General features: G+C 40.1%; 1 protein-coding gene across 1 annotated transcript; it reads right to left on the reverse strand.

The window, feature by feature from the left end:
• Nucleotides 1-12,373: 12,373 nt before the first annotated feature.
• On the reverse strand, nt 12,374-13,266 carry LOC104671094 (60S ribosomal protein L7a). Its single transcript, XM_010374509.2, has one exon. The coding sequence runs from the start codon at nt 13,245-13,247 to the stop codon at nt 12,447-12,449; it is 801 nt and encodes a 266-aa protein (XP_010372811.2). The 5' UTR covers nt 13,248-13,266; the 3' UTR covers nt 12,374-12,446.
• Nucleotides 13,267-13,268: the final 2 nt, after the last annotated feature.

Raw genomic sequence — 13,268 nt, forward strand, 5'->3', positions numbered from 1 at the left:
AGGAGTTTGAGACCATCCTGGTCAAAATGGTGAAATCCTGTCTCTACTAATAGTACAAAAATTAGCCAGGTGTGGTGCAGCGTGCCTGTAATCCCAGCTACTTGGGAGGGTGAGGCACGAGAATCACTTGAAAAAAAGCAGCAGAGTGAAACTGTGTCTCAAATAATAACAATAATAATAATAATAAAATCAAGATATTTCATGTCAAAAATATCACAGGGTAAACATTCCAGCTGCAAGCACCGCCAGCAATTATTCTCAGGGCAAACAGGAAAGGGGTTTAACAGATTTGTTTCAGAATTCCTTATGGTGTACTTATGTGTCTTGGCATTTTCTTTAACCAGTTATAAAATCTACTGGTTTTCTGATTTTTTAATAAATTAATCATTTTGGCACATGCTCAACTTCATATTTGTACAAGGGTCATAACTTTACCTTTTTAAAGCATGCTTCAGCACTATGAACAAAAAAATAAGTTTGAAAGTGTGTTTTCAGGAAATAAGTCATCCTCTTGAGCTGAAACACGAGGATCTTGGAGGATGTCATTAAAGTCACCTCACAGTGTTAACAAGAATTCTGGACAGAAACATAGTTATAATTAACCATTAATCCAGCAGTACTTTAGCCTACTTCCTTGTAACCAAAAGTCACATAGCACCAGATAGTGACCGTTTGTATGTATCCCCATTGTTCCTGTGAAAGTAAAATAAATCTTGGGGTCCCCAAATCACTAAGCTAAAGGGAAAAGTCAACTGGGAACCGCTTAGGGCAAACCTGCCTCACGTTCTATTCAAAATCACCCGTGGACTCACTAAGACAAATGGATATCTGATTGCCTCCTTTGGAGAGGCTAACCACAAACTGAAGGAATGCAACCATTTGTCTCTTATCTACCTATGACCTGAAAGCTCTCTCCCAGCTTGGAGTTGTCCCGCCTTTGCTTTGAATTGTGCCACCTTACCAGACCAAATCAATGTTCATCTTACATATATATATATATATATATATATATATATATATATTTTTTTTTTTTTTTTTTTTTTTTTTTTTTTTGAGATGGAGTTTTGCTCTTGTTGCCCAGGCTGGAGTGCAGTGGTGCGATCTTGGCTCACCACAACCTCCGCCTCCCGGATTCAAGTGATTCTCCGGCCTCACTCTCCCAAGTAGCTGGGATTACAGGCATGCGCCACCATGCTCGGCTAATTTTGTATTTTTAGTAGAGACGGGGTTTCTCCATGTTGATCAGTCTGGTCTTGAACTCCTGGCCTCAGGTGATCCGCCTGCCTCGGCCTCCCAAAGTGCTGGGATTACAGGCGTCACCAGCTTATCTTACATATGTTGATTGATGTCTCATGTCTCCCTAAAATGTATAAAACCAAACTATGCTCTGACCACTTTGGGCACTTGTCGTCAGGACCTCCTCAGGGTGTGTCACAGGTGCATGTCCTCAATCTTGCCAAAGGAAACTTTCTAAATTAACTGAGAACTGTCTCAGATATTTGGGGTTCACATTTTGGTAACCATAGAGGGATTATGAGTGAAGATGCCTCTAACCTTTGACAAATTTCCTGTTGGTGCTTGGTACCAGCACAAGCTGATTTTATGGCTCAAATCCGTGGGACAATTTGCTGAGGTCTGGGAGCACCCCCTCCAGAAAATCCCTGATCTCCCAAAATTTAGTCAAGATCTAAAGTTTATTTTGCCGTGCAACTACCGCGACCACCCCCCCGCCTTTTTTGGCATTTTACTTGCTTCCAACAAGGAAGGCAAAATTTTCTGGTTCCATGACGATGGAAGGTAAGCAAATCCTTTATGTAGTTTGAACTCGCACCCAGCAGGGAAGATGAGGTCAAGTGTTTTTCCTGTTTCTAGGATGGTAGAAAGCAGTCTTTAGCCTGAGACCCATCCCTAGGTAAGTAGCTGAATTAGGATTTTGTCTTGACTGAAGTTTAACAATAAGCTGGTCTTCATTTCTCCTTACCATTAGAGTGCTCAGTGATCATATTGTTGGGTTTTGTTGTTGTTGCTGTTTGGTACAGTCTTTCTCTCATCAGATTTGACCAACTCTACCTCACTTGGTCAATTCTGAGTGAGAATTCCAAGTTATGGGTAATAAAGCCTCTCTAATTTGACTAAAATTCCTCACAGCTGCAAAAGAGGAAAAACAAAAACCAAAAAATCATGCGCTTGGTTTCTGTGTTTGCTTCCTATCTCAAAAAACAAACAAACAAACAAATGTTTTCATTTACTTTTCTTCCACGCTATACCTCCTTTCCCCTTTGCCATCTGCAGTACCAAAAAAATCTAAAGAAGGCTTTTAATGACTTGAATCCCTGTAAAGTATTCAGAACAAAAGCACCACTGACCCTTTTTATGGTGTTCTGTTTTCTTTGTAAAGTTTCAAGAATCATGAGCAGATTGTTCTTAGGTCTAAAGATCTGTTTTTCTGTATTACATGAACTGATCTCTTTGGCTTTGGGGGTTCCACAGATTACTTTGTACTGTGAAAGGATTTGACCTTGGTGTGTGTAATGGGAGATGAGAGCTACAAAGTTAGGAGTGGTTGAGCACAGTTTACTGGAAGGGGCCTTAGCTGTTTTTTTTTTTGTTTGTTTTTTTGTTTTTTCTTTTTCTTTCCTAGGAAGTTGTTGTTTAAGGATTATGATTCTAGTTCAGAGCTGCTTTCTAAAGGGTCTTCTCTATTCCTTTTTCTCCCCAAGTTGATCTCAATTCAGCTTGTCTGTGCATATTTGCATGAGGAAATAAATGGTTGTTTTAACATGTTAACAGGAGACTGAATTTTCTCGGTTCCAAAGAGAAAGGGCTTCTGCTCCTTCCAGCAGAAAGGCACCCCTGGGTGACCAAGGGCTTTGTGGGAGTGTCTGGGGGGTTGACCCCTGTGATGTACAGTGGCCCTACTGGAAAATCCCAAACAAAAATTAATTTTTAAAAAGGTTCGTCCAGGAAACACATATATAAGGGTTGATCACCAGGTGTTTTAAGCCCTCTCAGAGGTCAGAGACCTCTGGAGAGAGAAACTAAAACATGAAAGAAGGTGGAAATGACTCAGTGGTGACACAAGCAGCACACATCGATCCACTACACAAAAACCCTAGGCCACAGCTCAGTTCCTCCTTTTAAGAAAAAAAGTGGGAAACCAATAATCTAAGAATAAGGAGAAAGCAAGGAGAATGAGCCCCTTTTGAGCATTCTGTAGGTTTCATGGCATCTATACTTGCCAGAGTTTATGTAAAATGGAAGTAATTATGGTCTTTGTGCACATTTACATTAAGGAAAAAGAGCCCTAAAGTCAACCTGCAAACTCTAGAGTTCCTAAGTTCTCTTTTATATTTTCTTTTCTGCCTGCTTTAAATCTGCTGTTATTTGTCTATTAAGATAAAAACCATTATTTGGATCCAACAGGTTTTTTGCAAACCAGTGAATGTGTATTTATCTCATGTCCAAAGTTTTGAAGTAAAAGCTATATGATGTGTGTGTGTGTGTGTGTGTGTGTGTGTGTGTGTGTGTGTGTATCTAAAAGGCCTTTAGGCTGGATTACAGTGGCTCAGGCCTGTAATCCCAGCACTTTGGGAGGCGAAGGCAGGTGGATGACCTGACGTCAGGAGTTCAAGACCAGCCTGGCCAACATGGTGAAACCCCATCTCTACTAAAAATACAAAAAATTAGCCAACCATGGTGGCGCATGCCTGTAATCCCAGCTACTTGAGGGGCTCAGGCAGAAGAATAGCTTGAACCCAGAAGGTGGAGGTTACAGTGAGCTGAGATCACGCAATTGCACTCCAACCTGGGCAACAAGAGTGAAACTTCATCTCAAAAAAAAGTAAATTAAATTAAAAAATAAAAAATCATAAAGGCCTTTATAATTTCTATAGTTTTACGTTTAATTAGCAATTAAATTCATTTTAATTTTTCTCTAACATACCAGACTTTTTCTCTCTGTACCTTATCATGTAAATTTTGCTATTTGATTTTCACCTGAGTTGTTTCCTTTAATATGCAAATTTAAAGCTATTTAGCTAACAACTGCCTAGGGTAGTGAGACACATTAGCAAGAATTTGAAAGTATAAGACAGGAAAAATAGCTGTTTATGAATCTGTAAGATGTACTTCTATCAGCATCCCTAATATGTCTATGTATTTATGTGCTATGTATACAATGTTTCACTACTGAAAATATCTAAAAGAGCTCTAATTAATTAAGAAAATAAAAATATGTGAATCAAATATTTTAATCAGGAAAAAAGACTAGTCAAATGCTTTTTCAAGTTTACATAACTTAAGTAAAATCTCTAATAAATAAGCTAGCTTTAAAATTATTGGTAAAGTGATATTAGAAATGTCTTAAAAATTGCCAACATAAATTTTTGTTTGCATTTATTAATCGATAAATTTCATAATTATCCTAACCAAATACTGTAAATTTTCAAAATTTGGCATAAGGGTTACAAAACTATAAACCCAGCCCGAGACAGAATAAACTTAGCTTATGTCATTTTTAATAAATAAGACATTGATATTGGTTTAATGAAAATAGCTACATCTTAAATTTAATAAGATTACCATAACTTCTAATCTTGTGGCTTTAGGCAGTCTAGTCCACAGGCAGTAAAGTTTGTTTTGGGAAAGGACTGTTATCTTTGTTTCAAAGCTAAACTATAAACTAAGTTCCTCCCAAAGTTAGTTTGGCCTGAGCTCAGGAATGAACAAGGACAGCTTGGAGGTTAGAAGCAAGATGGAGTTGGTTAGGTCAGATCTTTTTCACTGTCCCAGTTATAATTTTGCAATGGCGTTTTCATAACTAAAATAAGTAAATGTTTAAAATAAAATAAATAGTTAACTGTAATGGGATAATTGTAGAAAAATTCATCATAATTTAGAATATAAAATTATATTAAATTAAGTAATAGATATTTTGTTATTTGGGTAGTTTCTAATAAAAATATATTGTAGGAAAACATTCTAATAAAAAAGTGTGCCCTTTTTTAAAAAAGTGAACAATTTTTGTCTAGTTGCAAGCTTATTTAAAGGTTATGTACAAAACAAGGTAAAAGGGCCAAGCGTGGTGGCTCATGCCTGGATTCCCAGTAGTTTGGGAGGCCAAGGCAGGTGGATAACAAGGTCAGGGGTTCAAGACCAGCCTGGCCAACATGATGAAACCCTGTCTCTAATAAAAATACAAAAATTAGCCAGGTGTGGTGGCACACACCTGTAATCCCAGCTACTTAGGAGGTTGAGGCAGGAAAATCGCTTGAACCCAGGAGACAGAGGTTGCAGTGAGTCAAGGTCGCGCCATTGCACTCCAGTCTAGGTGACAAGAGTGAAACCCCATCTCAAAACAAAACAAAACAAAACCCAAGTAAAAGGAACCAGGAAATAAGAGAGACGTAAAGAAAGTTAAAAAATAAAGAGGTTTTGTTTTGTTTTTGGTAAGAAAGCTTAAAGAGAAATAATTTTAAATAAGAAAGAATCTTGTATGGCAAATTTAGTCCTAGAATAAAATGACTGCTGTTTAAAAAAAAAAAAAAAAAAAAAAAAAAAAAGAGATGTTAATGTCAAACCAGAAAGTCCAAGCATGTCATGAATGGTCTGTGTAAGTCACAATAAGAGGATTTATAAGAAAAAACCCCAAAATTTTTTTACGATCAAGTTGTCTAAAATTAATGAGAAATTATAATGATCTCTCTAGGGATTGGGCTTGAAAACACTCATACACTAAATAATTAGTTAGAACAATAAAATTAATTTTCTTAAAGGATTGATGTACTCAATAAATTACAGGAGATTTTAATTTTTTTAACAGAAAGTTCAACTTGTATTGCATCTTGTTTTTGGTTTTCTCTCCCCTTTTAGTTATTTATTTTTTATTTATTTATTTATTTATTTTTTGAGATGGAGTCTCGCTTTGTCACCCAGGCTGGAGTGCAGTGGCATGATCTTGGCTCACTGCAAACTTTGCCTCCCAGGCTCACACCATTATCCTGCCTCAGCCTCCTGAGTAGCTGGGACTACAGGCACCCACCGCTATGCCTGGCTAATTTTTTGTATTTTTTAGTAGAGATGGGGTTTTGTTTTGTAAGTTTTGTTTCCCCTTGAGTTCTGTTTGTTGTAGCCTGATGCTAAAATGTTTTTTTAAAGGTCTAAAGGAAATGACTTCTTTTTCTTTTCCTTCTTTTTTTTTTTTTTTTTTTTGAGATGAAGTCTTGCTCCGTCTCCCAGGCTAGAGGGCAGTGATGTGATCTCAGCTTGCTGCAGTCTCCACCACCCGGATTCAAGCAATTCTCCTGCCTCGGCCTCCTGAGAATAACTTATTTTACAATGACCTGTGATATCAAATGTGTTTAAACCTTTGATATTTTACAAACTCTCTAAAATCAAATTACAAATTATGTCTTTTTTTGACCTAATTAATCCTTCAAGACATTAGTTTCCCTAAAGTCCAAAAATGACATAATTTGGTTAATTTAGTATAAAAATTACACAGGAAGCATTGTAAAATATGAAATGGTGTTTGGTTACTCCCACACCCTTACTATCTGCCTAAGTGATTTCTTCTTAATTCCTGTACCAATAACATTTCTGATGTTAGAATTATAAGGCTTTTGTTTAAGAATTAATTTACAACCCCATTGTTCTTATAGATAGGATCTCTGATGTTAGAATAATAAGAAATTTGTTTGAGAATTGCTTAATACAGTATTCAGATCCTGAATTTCAGTGGAATAGCTGATGCCAACCAGTTTGAAGATGCCCACAGAACTGAATCAGTGTGAGAACATAGAGAACATTGTTTCCTTTTTTTTTGAGATGGAGTCTCACTCTGTTGCCCGGGCTGGAATGCAGTGGCACGATCTTGGCTCACTGCAACCTCTACCTCCTGGGTTGAAGTGATTCTCCTGCCTCAGCCTCCTGAATAGCTGGGATTACAGGCATGCACCACCACACCCGGCTAATTTTTTGTATTTTTAGTTGAGATGGGGTTTCACCATATTGGTCAGGCTGGTCTCAAACTCCTGACCTCAGGTGATCTACCCACCTTGGTCTCCCAAAGTGCTGGGATTACAGGCGTGAGCCAGCGCACCTAGCGAGAACATCTCCCTGTCCCATGACTTCACCCTGCACTCTTTGACCAATTAACTATGCTCAAACTTTGGCCCACTCCAAAACCCTTAAAAACCCCAGCCCCAAACTCCTTAGGGAGATGAATTTGAGGTTTCCTCCTATCTCCTTATTTGGGGGCCCTGTGATTAAACCTCTTTCTCTGCTGCAACCCAGTGTCTCAGTATATTGACTTGCCACATGCAAAATTGCTGAAAAATCTTATTTGCTATTCAAAAATCAAAATCGCTAAAAATTTAAGGTTTTTTTATAACTTATTCTGTAGGCAAATTTGACCTAAACTGAATATGTGGCAGGCAAACCTGACCTGGACTGATGTGAATTATTTATATCTTTATTTATCCTATTTGATGTAAAATTTCATGTATTTCACTGGAGAGATATTAATGTATAGGGTTGCAGAGTGCTTCCCCAGGTCCTGTTGAGGTGTTAAGCAATGCTCAGGATATGCATTAACCTTTCTTTTTGTTCTTTGCTTTTTTTTTTTTTTTTTTTTTTTGAGACAGACTCTCACTCTGTCACCAGGCTGGAGTGCAGTGGCGCGATCTCAGCTCACTGCAACCTCTACCTCCCGGATTCAAGTGATTCTCCTGCCTCAGCCTCCCAAGTAGCTGAGACTACAGGCATGCCCAACCATGCCCAGCTAAGTTTTGTATTTTTAGTAGAGATGGGGTTTCACCGTTTTGGCCAGGATGCTCTCGATCTCTTGACCACGTGAACCACCTGCCTCGGCCTCCCAGGGTACTAGGATTACAGACTTGAGCCACTGCACCTGGCCACATTAACCTTTCTAAACCCCAAATATTTTGAATTTTGAAATATATTTGGTCCCAGTGTTTCAGATAAGGACCGTGAACTGTAATAAAAATATAGTTGTTGGCTGGGCACAGTGGCTCACGTCTGTAATCCCAGCACTTTGAGAGGCCAAGGTGGGTGGATCATGAGGTCAGGACTTCCAGACCACATACATCAGGGAATGGAGCTTTTACGGATACATCACAACAGAGAAATAGGCGAGATTGGAGCCACGGAGATTGGATCATGGAGAGCTGGAATAATAGTGTAGTTTAGTGAGATACAGAATACAGGTGCAGATGCAATGTCTCAGTGCAACCCAGCTGTCTTGGTTCAAATCCTTTTGGCCACTAGACTGTCTCTCGGGCACAGTCGGGCAATTCATCTAGCCATGCTGGCCTCAGTTTCCTAAAATGAGCATTGCAACTGAGCCTACTTCATAGATGTGTCATTTTTAAGTGAGTTAAATCTAACACATTTAGAGCATTACCTGGTAGAGAATAAGTACTCAAAGTTAACTACTACTGCAGATAATTGCTGTATTACTAAAGTGAAAAAAAGATAAGATCAAGCCAGGTGTGGTGGCTCATGCCTGTAAACCCAGCACTTCGGGAGGCTGAGGTGGGTGGATCACTCAAGCCTGGGAGTTCAAGACCAGCTTAGGCCACATGATGAAACCCCTTCTTTACAAAAATACAAATAATAAGATTAAAATAAAAATTGGAAATCCTAGAAACTGTTCAGAAAGCAAGTTTTTTAATTTGATCATCTTTTTTTTTTTTTTTTTTTCCAACAGTGTCTCACTCTGTCACCCAGGCTGGAATGCAGTAGTGGATCACAGCTCAGTACAGCCTTGATCTCCTAGGCTGAAGTGATCCTCCCATCTCAGCCTCCCAAGTAGCTGGGACCACAGGCACACAGAACCACACCTGGCTAATTTTTTTATTTGTAGAGGTGAGGTCTTGCCATGTTGCCCAGGCTGGTCTCAAACTCCTGAGTTCAAGCAATCCCACCTTGGCTCCCTAAAGTGCTGGGATTACAGATGTGAGCCACTGTGCCTGGCTTTTGATAACTTTTTTACTTTAGCAAAGTTTTTATTTTTCCTTTTAAAAATGGTAGCTGATGAAGCAAGGTATATCTTTATAGAGGTTCTAACTAATCAGTGAAGAATGAGTAATAAAATATCACCACGTTGCCACACCTAGTGAAAAAATGGATCTAGGCAATGAAGGGCTTCTAATATCATTTTAAAAGACATGTTTAAGAGACTCCCATAGGCAAAGTCCACATAACCACAGAGCATAACCACAGCTATGAAGCAGTTTTGCCAAAAACAATTTAAACCTGAATCTGATCAAGTTTCTAGAGCAGTTTACAGGAGATACAGGGAACAAAAGACACACGATATACCACAAGTCTAGAAAAATCTTAACCGCGTGAAACTCCTCAGGGCTAAGGATCCAGTTTCTTCAACAAATACATTGCAAGGAAAAAAAGAAAAAAAGGAGAATCTAAAGATTAAAATAAACCAAGAATATAACAACCAGTTGCAATGTATGTACTTTCTTTGAATCCTGATATGAACAAACAAAATGCCACAAAAAAGAGAAAAAAATCTGACACAGGGAAATTTGAACACTGACTGGATATTAGATAATATTAAAAAGTTTTTATTTTCTTAAGAACAAGGTCTCACTGTTTTGTGTTTTGTTTTGTTTTTGTTTTTGAGAGAGTGTCTTGCTCTGTCACCCAGGCTGGGGTGAGGTGGCATGATAGCTCACTGCAGTCTCCACTTCCCAGGTTCAAGTGAGTCTCATGTCTCAGCCTCCTGAATAGCTGGGATTACAGGTTCGTGCCACCATGCTTGGCTAATTTTTGTATTTTTAGCAGAGATGGGGTTTCACCATGTTGATTAGGCTGGTCTCAAACTCCTGGCCTCAAGTGATCCACCCGCCTTGGCCTCCCAACATGCTGCCATTGCAATTACAGCCGTGAGCCACTGTGCCCAGCCTGAGTTCTTTTTTTTTTTTCTTTTTTTTTTGTTTGAGACGGAGTCTCGCTGTGTCGCCCAGGCTGGATGGAGTGCAGTGGCGCGATCTCGGCTCACTGCAAGCTCCGCCTCCTGGGTTCATGCCATTCTCCCGCCTCAGCCTCGGAGTAGCTGGGACTACAGGCGCCTGCCACCACGCCCGGCTAATATTTTGTATCTTTAGTAGAGACGGGGTTTCACTGTGTTAGCCGGGATGGTCTCGATCTCCTGACCTCGTGATCCACCCGCCTCAGCCTCCCAAAGTGCTGGGATTACAGGCTTGAGCCACTGTGCCCGGCCTGAGTTCTAAATTTCTAAGTTGTTCTGCATAGTTGGAACAACTTGGCTGCCATAACAAAAAAACATAGACTGGGCTGGGCGTCGTAGCTCACACCTGTAATCCCAGGATTTTAGGAGGCTGGGAGTTTGAGACCAGCCTGGTCAACATAGTGGGACCCCCATCTCTACTAAAAAAAAAAAAAAAAAAAAAGCTGGACGCGGTGGCTCACACCTGTAATCCCAGCACTTTGGGAGGCTGAGGCAAGCAGATCACAAGGTGAAGAGATCAAGACCATCTGGTCAACATGGTGAAACCTTATCCCTACTAAAAATACAAAAATTAGCTGAGCGTGGTGGCGCACACCTGTAGTCCCAGCTACTCAGGAGGCTGAGGCAGGAGAATTGCTTGAACCCGGGAGGTGGAGGTTGCAGTGAGCCAAGAACAAGCCACAGCACTCCAGCCTAGTGACAGAGCAAGACTCCGCCTCCAAAAAAAAAAAAAAAAACCACCGAGTTGGTGGCCTAAACAACAGAAATTTGTTTCTTAGCCTCTTGTGAGACTGGGAAGTCTAAGATCAAGGTGACAGTAAGGTAGGTTTCAGTCTGATACCTTTTCTCTTGGCTTGTAGGTGGCCACCATCTCACAGGGTACTCATATAACCTCTTTATTGTTTGGGCAGGGAGAGTGAGCAAGATCTCTGGTGTCTTTTTAGGAAGGCACTAATCCTATTATGTCAGGGCTCTACTCTTATGACCTCATCTAACCTTAATCACCTTAAAGGCCCTATCTCCAATAGAATCACATGTATTGGAGGGGTTAGGGCTTCAATATATGAATTTTAAAAATAAGTATTAGTAATATGAACATGATTATGAATATAAACAATTCAGTCTATAGCAGTAAGACTACTTTTTTTGTTTGTTTGTTTTTTTTTTTGAGATGGAGTTTCACTCTGGTTGCCCAGGCTGGAGGGCAATGGCACAGTCTTGGCTCACCACCACCTCTTCCTCCCGTGTTCAAGTGATTCTCCTGCCTCAGCCTCCAAGTAGCTGGGATTATGGGCATGTGCCACCATGCCCAGCTAATTTTGTATTTTTAGTAGAGATGGGATTTCTCCATGTTGGTCAGGCTGGTCTCAAACTCCTGACTTCAGGTGATCCATCTGGCTCAGCCTCCCAAAGTGCTAGGATTACAGGCGTGAGCCACCATGCCCAACCAAGACTAATTTTTTAAGGCAAATAAAGTTTTATATATAATACTCAAGTCATATAGCTGAATACACAAATCAAAATAAAGAATTAAATAACTTTTTGGATAACTTAGGAGAATGACTTTATGTAGATCCTTTGGAACTTTTCCCCTACTGGAACATAAGCTCCATGTGGGCAAAGGATTTGTCTTTTCTGTTCATTGCTAAATCCTCATGACTAGAATAGTGAATAGCACATAACTGGTGTTCAGTATTTATTGAATACATGATTGCAGGTTTTCTTTTCTTTTTTGGAGCAGGGAGACCCTATATCAGAGCTTAGGAGCCACAGATCATTAAAGCAGATTGTCTTAATTGAATATTGGCTCTATCACTTACCGTTTTTTACCTTGGATAAGCTACTTTAGCTGTATGTGCCTTAATTTTCTCCTCTGCAAAATGAATATTTTAAGGTTGTAAAAATTAGTTGAATTAATAAGGTAAAACCATTTAGAACAGTATTTAGTACATAGTACATAGAAATAGGTACCTTGAAGTGGGTTATAAATGTTAGATATAATTTTGCATATAGAGTTAATTCTCCTTCCTATGTATGTGATTATAATCTAAGAAAATACTCTGTAAAGTCAGTAATATGGAACATTTTTTGCCTTTTCTTTCAGGAGGAAAAATTGAGGCATGGCGATAGAAAGACTGCAAATGTGATAGCCAAGGGCTGGATCCCACTGGATTAGTCAAAGTAGGACAATATACTTGCATTTTCTTGCAATTGTTTATTAACTGGAGTTTTCATTCTTCACTTAATCAGTGGTTCATAAGCTATGAATCTAGGTTGAGCCCCTACATTCCCATGTGCAAAGAACATTATAAAATCACTAACGTGGAAATATACAGTCTTCTAACTTTTGGGTCCTGTTATTACTTTTTTTTTTTTTTTTTGAAGGAAAATTTGTATTTTAATTATTTTTATGTACAGAAAACTCAACAGTGTACATTTAACCCAGTTTAGTGGCAAGTTCTTTAGCCTTTGCCTTTTCGAGCTTGGCAATACGAGCCACAGACTTGGGACCCAGGACATTGCCGCCCCAGTGACGGCGGATCTCATCGTATCTGTCGTTGTAATTGGTCCTGATAGCTTCCACCAGCTTAGCCAAAGCGCCTTTGTCTTCCGAGTTCACCTGTGTGAAGGCGACAGTGGTGCAGGTCTTCCTGTGGACTAGACGACCCAGTCTGGCCTTCCCCTTGATAATGCAGTAAGGGACCCCCATTTTACGACACAGGGCAGGCAAGAAGACAACCAGCTCGATGGGATCCACGTCGTGTGCAATCACCACCAGCTGAGCTTTCTTGTTCTCCACCAAGGTGGTGACGGTGTTAACTCCTGCTCGAAGGACAGGTGGTCTCTTAGTGGGGACATCCCCTTTGCCAGCAGCTTTCTTCTCGGCCCGGGCCAACAGCCTCTGCTTCTTCTCTTGCTTTGTCTCTGGTCTGTACTTGTGGGCCAGCTTAAACAGCTGAGTAGCTGTTTGGCGGTCCAGGGCCTGGGTGAACTGGTTAATAGCAGGAGGCACTTTCAGCCGCTTATAGAGGATGGCTCTCTGCCGCTGCAACCTGATATAGCGAGGCCATTTCACAAAGCGGGTGAGGTCTCTTTTGGGCTGGATGTCCTGTCCAATGCCAAAATTCTTAGGTCTTTTCTCAAACAGGGGATTCACCACTTTCTTGGCCTCCTGCTTTTTCACGACAGCAGGGGCCGGAGCCACCTTCTTTCCCTTGGCCTTCTTTCCTTTCGGCATCTTGGGCGGCGGGAGGAGAAA

The sequence above is a fragment of the Rhinopithecus roxellana genome, chromosome 18 (genome assembly GCF_007565055.1).
Source record: "Rhinopithecus roxellana isolate Shanxi Qingling chromosome 18, ASM756505v1, whole genome shotgun sequence".
Classification (NCBI taxonomy): Eukaryota; Metazoa; Chordata; class Mammalia; order Primates; family Cercopithecidae; genus Rhinopithecus; species Rhinopithecus roxellana.

What these genes read in the sequence shown, in the direction of transcription:
- LOC104671094 (XM_010374509.2), bottom strand. Translation starts at nt 13,247, where the DNA reads ATGCCGAAAGGAAAGAAGGCCAAGGGAAAGAAGGTGGCTCCGGCCCCT.